Here is a 10,330-nt window from a genome sequence, read left to right as displayed (position 1 = left end):
AACTGATGGTGTAGAAACCTTCTGAAGGTAATGTAATCATTTGTTTATCCACATTATTAGTGTAATTATTAAAACATCCAGTATTTTGTACCATGAGTTGTTGTTGAAAGCATTTTCAACTCATTTAGAGGAAACGTCTTATCGCGTCTTTATGACATCCTCTATCCTCATATTCGTGGTGACTTCAGGAATATATGACCTTGACTAAAAAAAGAAAACAAATGAAACAGTATATGAAATATTTGAGAGTGAAACTGTAGAACATCTTACACGTTTGTGACCTCATGACCTTTCATTACAGAATTAGCTTGGCTGGAAGATGCTTGGTTTTCTATACCAAAAAAGTCACCTGATCTGATCCAACAACACAGTGAAAACTGTGTGTGTGTGTGGAGAGTTGCTTTTTTTAGACTGGTGTGTTATCAAGAGTAATACTGCATAGTGAAGTGATTCTCTCCACGATCGATGGTTTCTTTCTGGAAGCAAGAGCCAAACAATCAGCCAACGCATCTCAACATCGTGTTCACCCGAGGCTCCCCTGCTAATTACCTAAGACATTGATTCGCACCCCGACATGCCTCTGCCAAGTGTGAGGAAGAGGAGGAGAGAGAGGAGAGACAATGAAGGTGTCAACAGGAGCTCGCCACCAGAAGATGATTGTTGTTGGATTGAGCTGATTTGCATTTTGATGCAAACCCGGGGCTGAACAATCTGCACCTATCTGTTGTTAACAGTGTTTGACAAGCACAAAGACAGAAAGCTGTGATTCGATTCAAGGTGAACTAAATAACTGAAGGGTCCTGAAACAGATTACACTTAACTGATGCCTCCATCAGGCTTCTGGCAACCGTCTGCCGGGATCTTCTCCTCTCTCTGATGAAGGCAAGAGAATCCATTTCTCACTCAGAGAATGAGAAATCAATGACCCCGAGATGGATCAGTGTGAAATGAGATATGAGCCTGGTCTCGGAGGACTCGGCGGGAGCTCGGATTGACAGCTGACTGACAGGGGTTAACTGCCATGGAAGGCCGACTGGTTTTGAAGGTGTCAAACTGACCCTCTCGAACTCTCACTTCAAATGTGCAGCCGAACGCGAGGTCGAGATGCTTCGTGTTGAGGGCAGGACTGATGCGCGGAGGCCGGCTGCTGCTGGATTCCCAAGATATTCCTGTAATTGACCGCTCGCTAAGCCCCAGACCCCCTTACTTACTGTTGCTACGCCTGTCAAGCTCTCCTTTCTGGTACAGCATGTACGCAGTTCAAATAATAATGGTGGCAAAATGAATGATGTTTTAGGATTAATAATGCGGTAGATACATGGAAATGGAACAGGTACCTGAGTTGCATCAAAGGCCCCTGAGACCTCTCACAATCAGGACACAGCCCTTTCATTTACACTTTATTTGCCTTCCCTCAAACACTGAATATGAATCACAGTGTTATGGACCTGAAAACTATGCTGCAGTTGTAACACCACCCACCCCCTCTTCAAGATTCAACATCCAACATGTTTATTGTCACTCCACTTGTACCAGTGCACTTGTGTGAAAGTCTTTGGCTGGAGGCTCCATTACAGAAAGATGAATATGAAGACAACATAAATTAGTTAAAAATAAATCAAATCTATTGAAATGAAACAAAATAAGATAAAACAAAACAAAATCAAGATCTATATGTCGAGCAAATAAATATAAATGGAATATGAGGTATCCTATCCATCTGTAAATACAACACAGCATCAAATAAACATAGAATAAAATATACAACAGAGGTAAAGCAATAAAAAGGTGCTCATGGAGTCAGTGGTCAATTATTGCAGAGATATTAATATAGTAAGATATTATAATATTAGTAATATTAGTAAGAATATAATAAATGGTACAGATATTGATGTACTGGATCCCTCTGTCATGTTTCCACCATTTCCTTTCCTTTTTTAATGTGATCTATCTTAACGTTATCTTAATGTTTATTTCTAATATGTTCGATTTAAGTTCTTTACTCTGTTTCCTCCGTTGTTTAAGGTAGTGGCTGCTTAGCTCACTAGTTTGTATTTTCAAATGATATCTTTACACTTTTCATTATAAGAGAAATGCTTTTGGGATGAAGACTAACTGGTGTGTTCAGCAAGTGTCTTTCAGGTTACACTGGGCTGGAGTGTAAACCTCCATAAATTCAATAAAAAGCAGGAGAGAGAGCTGCTAACGTTAAACTAAACTCGGTGAAATACTCAAAAAATACTAGACTTACGTCAGAGCCTATAAACACACTTGTTTTTGGGTCAGCCTAAACTCTTAATCTGAAGTTTAACAGACCTGCAGTTCCTCGCTATGTTTGCTAAGCTATGATTTGTTTAGACAAAGTTTTCAGTGAATTTTTAAGGTGTTGCTCAAATATCAAGCTCCAGTTCCAGCTCTTATTGTGACTAATATTAACAATTAAATGTAGAGCAGTAACTGTTTGGCCATTAACAACTCACAGTGGTTAACCTTTGATCTCCAACACAGGAAACAGACATTATAAGAGTCTCAACATTTTTATGATCTTGTTTTCATTTCAGTGTTGAAGCGTAGTTGTCTGTTGTTTTCATAAGAAAAGCCGATCAAATGACAAAAACAGATTTAGTCATGGATGCTTGTATTGTAAAGTAATAAAATGCCATGCAAGTTGTAACAAAGTCTAATTTTTTTTCTGGGAAGTCACATTTTATTATCGCTCTGTTTTAAGATTGTCTCCTTCGGTACCATGTTATCTCCACTCTTATCATTTTACAACCACTGACAAGCACAAGATTACCAGTAACACCAAATACTTTTCCCTATTTTCTTTTCCTGGTAAAAGAGTTATTAAGAAGTCTTTACTGACATTACAGTAAATGCTACGTGTGTGAGGAATCCTATCATCTCCACAGCCTTTAAAAGGCTGCAGTTCCTCCACATTTGCTCACACCGTCCTGTCTGAAGATGGGCTGCAGACGCACAGACTGCCTCACACGGCCTCTGTCAGGCCTCTTTGAGAAACTTGGATCGCTGGTGGGCTCCTGTCCTTTTTATTTTTTTGTAATTCCTCTTATACTCTCAGCAGCACTCAGTGGAGGCTTCACTTTTCTCAAAGACAGGGAGGATAATGACTTCGAACGGCAATTCACCCCCAAGAAAGGACCCTCGAAGGCAACAAGAGCTTTTGTCAGGGAAAGCTTCCCCTACAATGACTCCATGTTTTCAGAAGACAGGCTGTACGACAAGGACAACTTTGCATCTCTCATCGCTGTATCAACCAATAACTCAAATATAATAACACATCCTGCCTTTGAGGACATCATCAGGCTCAACAACAAGATCCTTAATATCACTGTTCACAATGGGAGTGTGGGATTCAAAGAGTTGTGTGCAAAAGTCAACGGAGAATGTGTGTCGAACATCATCCTGGAGGTCGTGAGCTCTAATGAAACTGCTCGAACCAGCATCGTCCTCCCTGTACACACACACAGATCCACGCCTGTGTTCCTGGGCTCTGTGCTTGGCGGGGTTATCACAGATGCCAACAGCTCAGTCATAAGTGCTCAGGCTGTAAAACTCTCCTACTACTTAGAGAATAAGGAGAGCACAGCTGGCGCCTCAAAATTATGGCTGAGAGGTTTCAAAAAACTCTTATCAGATGAGATGGACAGCAAACACATTGACGTACGTATCACACTGCTACTGTTAAACTGTTCTCTCACTGCATCTCTTTCATTGGTCTCTCTGAGAAGCTAAAACATGTTCCCAGGGCTCCTTAGATCCCTGCATGTTTTACTAACGTTGGTGTCCTTTAATGGGAAAATCCACCTTAACAACACTTTAAAATGTTGCACTTGTGTCTAATGGGCACAGAAACTTCTGTGAAAAGACTCACCTTACTGGCCTTGAGTTGAAAAGTGAAAATTATTTATCAAGTGTGTTGCATTTTTGGTGCAATTTCGTTGTTAAGCGATATATTTTTCTATTTTGGATGTTTTAAGTTTCACTGCAGGTGAAGGTCAGGTGTCATTCAGCATCAGGAGCATCTTTTCAGACACGATGCGTCAGGACAAATATCATAATGGAAAAATACCAGTTTCTCCACCTCCAGTGGCCTCGCTAGACCACAATGCAATGCACCTCACGACTTCTGAACAGCTGTTTTGACAGGAAAACCTCTCATGCTCTCTTTCACGGCTCTTGCTCTCAGCTCCCACGTGTAAAACCTACAACCAGGACTGTAAACAGAATTTTAGAAAATCAGAGGTCACGAGTCCAAATCCCCCTGAAAAACATGTGCGCATCGTTTTCTGAATATTCTATTTTATTCACATTCTTTATTCATCTAAACGGCCACACTTCTGCAAATGGTATCTCCCTGTGTGCCCTCTTGCACGAGAAGAATTCTGCTACAGAAATGCTAACTTACATCGTATGTTATATATTTTTAAAGATATTAAGTCTAAAAATATCAGAATAAGTCTTAAAAAGCCCCTCCATTGGTACTTGTGTGTATTTGTAGAATGCTCAGATCAACATTATCAGAAACAGAAGAGAGATCATGACCCTACAGCCAAAAGCAAAAAGATTGTGTAGTCACAGTTTAAGCAGCATCCCAGTGCAACATTAACTCCTCAAATACATTCAAAACCACAACATGGTCAGTATCAATAACTGCAAAAGTAAATAAAGGTAGATTTCATCTCATAGCCGGGCACGCTGCTGCACTGACATGTGAAGAGAAGCATCAGCTTAGTATCTAAAATAAAAGAAAGCATATACAGTAGATGGATTTCCTAAACATATTAGTTCCAGCCTGTCTGCTCCCACTGTATCTTTACACTTCCTTTTGAGATAATGTGTTTGGCGAGGCTGCACATTGCGCTGCGTTGTGCTGAAATCCAAGCTGTGCTGTCACACACTGCTTTCATTGCTGTCATGACACCCGTGTGTAAACACTGTTGTCTGACTGAAGTGCTCATGTTGGCTTCTTTGTGCTGTTCTCTGTTGCAGGTGTCTTACTACACCTCCAAATCCAAGCAGGAGGAGATTGACAGTCACACCACAGATGGCTTCCCTTTATTCCTCATCACTTATGCCTGCGCTATCACCTTCTCGGTGATATCCTGCCTGAGGTAAGACGTGATCAGTGACTGTCACACAGTGAGAGATTTTCACGACTGCAGGCTGAGTCTGGGACGCAGAGAACGAGTTGTTTATCAGCGTGACTGATGCAGGAAAGACACACAGGCAGGTTACATGTAGTGATCATTACAACTTCAGTGTCCAAAGCAGTGACAACCGCAAATGAATTAGAATTCAGTTCACTCTTTTGTTTTTTGTTATTTTCAATGCAGATGCAGAGGTTTTAGTTCATATTTAATCTCTGTCAGGTGCAGCTGAGAGTAATCTGTAATAGCTAGATTGTGATTTTCCAGCAAGTGGATGAAATAATAGAAATGCGTAATGATTGGACACAGTCTATTAAAAAAAACAAGAAAATCTTGCTTTTATTGCTGTTAATTCTAAATGTGAAGTTTTAAAGTGAGACTAGAGGAAATAACACATTCATTCTTCTTGAAAATGAAAGGTTGAATTCTTAAGCCAACAAATGTAGCTTCACGGTGGTTAATGTCAGCTATAGTTTGCAAACTGTAGATAAATGTTGCTGATTTGGTTTGTTGACTTTTTCTCTCCTTGTGCTTCTGTAACTTTTAGCAATTACCGTTCTAAAGTATTTATCACTTATATCCTAAGTGGCAAATTTAGCAAAACTTTCAAAGTGCTTGTGGAGTTTTCTTGTAAACACATAAAGATTCTGTTCTCAGTGTTGATGCCCAAACTGCACTGTGTGTAATCCTGAGGTCTAATAAATGTGTTGAGTTGCCTTCATCAGTTACATGAATTAGAGTGCCACAACAACATCTTTACTTCCTCGACAGATTGGACAATGTGAGGAACAAGGTGTGGGTGGCTGTCTTTGGCGTCTTCTCCTCTGGCCTGGCTGTTCTCTCCTCTTTTGGCTTGCTGCTCTACATCGGAGCGCCATTTGTTATTACAGTCGCAAACTCTCCTTTCCTAATACTTGGTGAGAAAAAGCACCCGTGTCCTTTTTTTTTTAATTCCATCCTCGAGTTTTAAGGATGTAGTAATAATAATATAGTGCATTTACATAGAAGCGACCACAATGTTGAAATACTCCTTTGGTCTTGTGCAGAGCATTAAATTGTTAACCACTGAGCTGTATCTTAACCGCCTCATATATTTTAAGGTAGATTAGACTACAGCAGTTCATCGTGTTTTATGAGCATTTTATCTTTTACATTAAAAGTCTTGTTTAAAGTCTCACAAATGGAAGTACAGCACCTCAAAACTGACATTAATTTGACATCATTTTTCCAGGAATTGGTCTCAACAACATGTTCATAATGGTGTCTGACTGGCAGCACACCAGCGTGAGAGACCCGGTGCCAAAACGGATGGCTCACTCCTACAAAGAAGCTATCATGCCTATCACCATCACCGCCCTGACCGACGTCCTCAAGTTCTCCATAGGCGTCACGTCCGACTTCCCTTCAGTGCAGTCGTTCTGCCTGTACACCGCCATCTCCATCATATTTTGCTACATCTACACAGTCACCTTCTTTGGAGCCTTCCTGGCTCTAAATGGGAGGCGGGAAGCCAGCAACAGACACTGGCTGACCTGCATGAAAATACCATCAGACAATTCTGGTCATCACACTGAGATATATAACATCTGCTGTGTGGGAGGCGACTATGATCAGAACACTGGAGCAGAGAAAAAACAACCTGCGAGTAATTTCTTTAAGGATTACTACGGCCCGTTTTTGATCAAACCCTGGGTCAAAGGAGTTGTAATCTTCCTTTATGCGGTGTATTTAGCTTCAAGTATTTATGGATGTTTCCACGTACAGCAGGGGATTGAGCTCTATGATCTGGCAGCTGATAACTCCCACGTTACAAGATTCATAAGGAAGGATAGGCAGTATTTTTACGATTACGGTCCATCTGTGATGCTTATTGTAAGCGAGGAATTCCCATATTGGGATAAGAGCGAAAGGCACCAACTTCAGGGATGCATTGACGACTTTAAAAGGCTCCAGTTTGTAGATGAGGATGTCTATACGTCCTGGCTGGACTCTTATTTATCATATGGACAAGACACACATTTAAACCTCGATGATAAGGATGTTTTCCTCAAAAATCTATCCAAATTTTTTGATTTATTTCCTTTTTTCAAGCAAGATGTGACCCTCAGTGGAGACGCCATCCGTGCATCCCGGTTCTTCATTCAGACTGTTGATATTGCGAACGCCAGCATGGAAATCGACATGCTCAAAGGTCTTAAAAGCACCGCAGGCAGGTGCAGCGCAGCATCTTTATTAGTCTATAACGAGAAATTCATCTTCTACGACCAGTACGACGTGGTGGTCAGCAGCACCATTAAAAACGTCAGCGTGATCACAGCCGTGATGTTGGTTGTTTCTCTCCTGCTGATTCCAAACCCCGTCTGCTCGTTGTGGGTGACGTGCTCCATCGGCTCAGTGACTGTGGGGGTGACCAGTTTCATGGTGCTGTGGGACATCAGCCTCGATTCCATATCCATGATCATTTTCACCGTCTGCATCGGCTTCACCGTGGATTTCTCGGCTCACGTGTCTTACGCCTTCGCCTCCAGCAGGAAAGCCAGTCCTGATGACAAGGCTGTGGAAGCTCTCTCCAATTTAGGCTATCCCATACTTCAAGGGGCCTTGTCCACCATTTTAGGGGTGTCGGTGCTGGCCATGTCTGAATTTCACACGTTCAGAACATTTTTTAAAATCTTCTTTCTCGTCGTGTTTCTTGGGATGCTTCACGGCCTCATTTTCATTCCAGTGATTCTGACATTATGCACATGCTGCTCAGACAAAGAGGAAAGTAAAAACACGACTTTGAAAACGAGCAAACTATGACCCCTGTGACGCTGCTGATCATGTGGAGGTAGTTAGGTTAATTAGGCATGTTAGGTAGGAAAATGGACTTGCAGATACTATAAAAACAACAACATTTGGTTTGAAAATGATAAAAACATTTTGAAAGAAAAAAAATTCATTTACTAAAAACATTTTCAATCTAAATTCATCCAGCCGACTACATAACAAACAATTTGTCTAATTTGGTGCATTTGCCTAAACAATGTGAAGAAATGTAAGAACGTGTTAAAGTTAAAGTGTGCTGTATTTTCTAAGTTATTTACTTTTATATTTATTTTATTGTCTTTTTCCTAATTGATGAACCTTTCAATGCTTTTGATAATTCCCAGTGATTGTAACCTAAACTAGTTTAGGTTTCAATAAACATAAAATCCATTGGACGTGTTACAAACGTCAATAAAGTCTTCTGTTTCATATTGAATGTGGACTTTGTGGTTGCTGTTCAGACACTGACTTCCTTAAAAGTTGACAGTTAAAACCAGCTTTTCTAATCTCCCTCAATGTAGCAGTGAATGAATATATATGCTGAAAGGCCAATAACATCCTGTAACCATTGCTGTCCTGACAATGCCTCTTACTAAGCAGCTTATAACAAACTGTATAATTAGTGGGGCACATTAATGTGCTGCCAAACTTTAACAGCATAAAACACCACCTGGAATGACTATAAGACACTTTTATTTCTTTATTTTCTATCTTTCATTTTTATTGTGGCATTTCTTTCACTGGGGATGTGATCATTTACCAGTGTGTGGATGACTTCATATTTCTTAACAGATATATTATCTAGTCGTTTTTTACATGGTAAAAGAATGAATCACTTTAATGTCACAATTATGACTAACTTGGGTGTTATGAAAAATAGAGGTCCTGCTGATTATCTTTATGTCATTGTGAGTTATTGGTCAGATTATTGCTGATGTGGAGGCCTCTAAGGCTGCAAATATGAAGGTCACCTAAACGTACACAGTTCACAAATCTGAATTTCTCACACCAACATTTTAAAGTGATGTTTTCCCTCTCATTTGGGGCAGAAAAAGAATTTCATGCTCTGATAGAACTGTCATATTATCCCATATATCCTCATATTATATGTGTAATTAAGCTGCACCATAATTTCTCAAATCCAGGAGTCGGCGCTGATGACAAAACATGGTCTCCAACTGGCAGCACATTAACATTAAAAACCTACTGCTCATGCAGATGGATCACACCTCCAAAGAAGGTGCCATCTCCACCTTCGTCACTGTCACCATCACCATGACTGATGTTTTAGGATTTTTTTTTATTGCTTTAATTTCCCTCTCTGCAGCATTTTGGTGGCACCGACATCGACGCCAAGACTGAACGGGAAAGAAAGAAAGGTTGGGAAAGGTTCTCTCTAAGGCCCACATGCTTTCATTAATATAAATGGTAAAGCACAGACAAAGACATGAATACGTTTAGTTGTGCAGAATCATGTCTTCCTCGTTATATTCTGTACTTCATGTCTCAGGATGTTTGCTTGCAGATATCAAGATTTGAAGACGGGCTGTGCGAGCACCCCTCGGATGCAGCTGGATGTAGCTTTGTCAAAAAAAATCCAGGAGGTCTTCAGGTTCCAACTTCCAGCATCCTCGGTGGCCCGTGCAGCATTCAGGCCGGCTCCCGGCTCTGTCACCCTCCGTCACGCCTGTCTTCCTCGCCCTCCTTCCAGGACGAGATGCCTCTGGCCCACACAGCGTGACGTGACATGCCCCTACATCCAGGACAGAGAGGGAGAGAGCAAACTTTAGAGCTTGAACTCATAAGAAAAACAGAGAGAGAGAATGAAAGATTGGTGCCGATGTAAAGATAATAAGCTTAGATCTGAATCTGATGACAGTTGGTGTGTTATTGAGACAACCAAACAGCCCTGATGAAGCACGTCCATGCAGTCTATTAGAGTGTTAAACACTTTTAAATGACACAATTGTTGCTTTTTATTATGACTATGAAGTGTTATAGGGAAAGAGGGTTTAATTGAATTTACAGGGCCTGGCCCAACCCATGATGGGTGATAAATTAAAGGAACAACCTGAATAAAGAGCAGAGAATAACATCCAGTACAGATGTTTTGATGCTCCAGGGCTCGATGAATGGTTTGGTGACCAACGTGTGAGACAATAGTTTCCACCACATCTCCATAAAACCAAATTACATTGTGGGAGACAAAGTAAAGACATACTTTATTATTGGTGATACATGATACTTGTTGACAGACTACGTTTCTGCTGTTAGCTGCTGATGTTTATACTGTGGGTGTATTACAAGGCCCTTATTGGTGAAGTGTGCCTCCTAGTGCCATAATGGAGAAG

General features: G+C 40.8%; 1 protein-coding gene across 1 annotated transcript; it reads left to right on the top strand.

Annotated features, from left to right (window-relative positions):
- Positions 1–2,931: 2,931 nt before the first annotated feature.
- Positions 2,932–7,973, top strand: LOC139221156 (patched domain-containing protein 3-like). The gene is made up of 4 exons (XM_070853069.1): positions 2,932–3,684; positions 5,014–5,135; positions 5,943–6,088; positions 6,403–7,973. Exons 1-4 carry the CDS (start codon positions 2,965–2,967, stop codon positions 7,971–7,973), a joined length of 2,559 nt encoding a protein of 852 aa, XP_070709170.1. The 5' UTR covers positions 2,932–2,964.
- Positions 7,974–10,330: the final 2,357 nt, after the last annotated feature.

This window comes from Pempheris klunzingeri, chromosome 21 (assembly GCF_042242105.1).
Source record: "Pempheris klunzingeri isolate RE-2024b chromosome 21, fPemKlu1.hap1, whole genome shotgun sequence".
NCBI lineage: Eukaryota > Metazoa > Chordata > Actinopteri > Acropomatiformes > Pempheridae > Pempheris > Pempheris klunzingeri.
This window is presented reverse-complemented; position numbering and strand designations above follow the sequence as displayed.

What these genes read in the sequence shown, in the direction of transcription:
- LOC139221156 (XM_070853069.1), top strand. Translation starts at nt 2,965, where the DNA reads ATGGGCTGCAGACGCACAGACTGCCTCACACGGCCTCTGTCAGGCCTC. An exon ending in TGGACAGCAAACACATTGAC is followed by an intron (nt 3,685 to 5,013) that starts GTACGTATCACA and finishes TCTCTGTTGCAG; the next exon opens with GTGTCTTACTACACCTCCAA. An exon ending in TCGGTGATATCCTGCCTGAG is followed by an intron (nt 5,136 to 5,942) that starts GTAAGACGTGAT and finishes CTTCCTCGACAG; the next exon opens with ATTGGACAATGTGAGGAACA.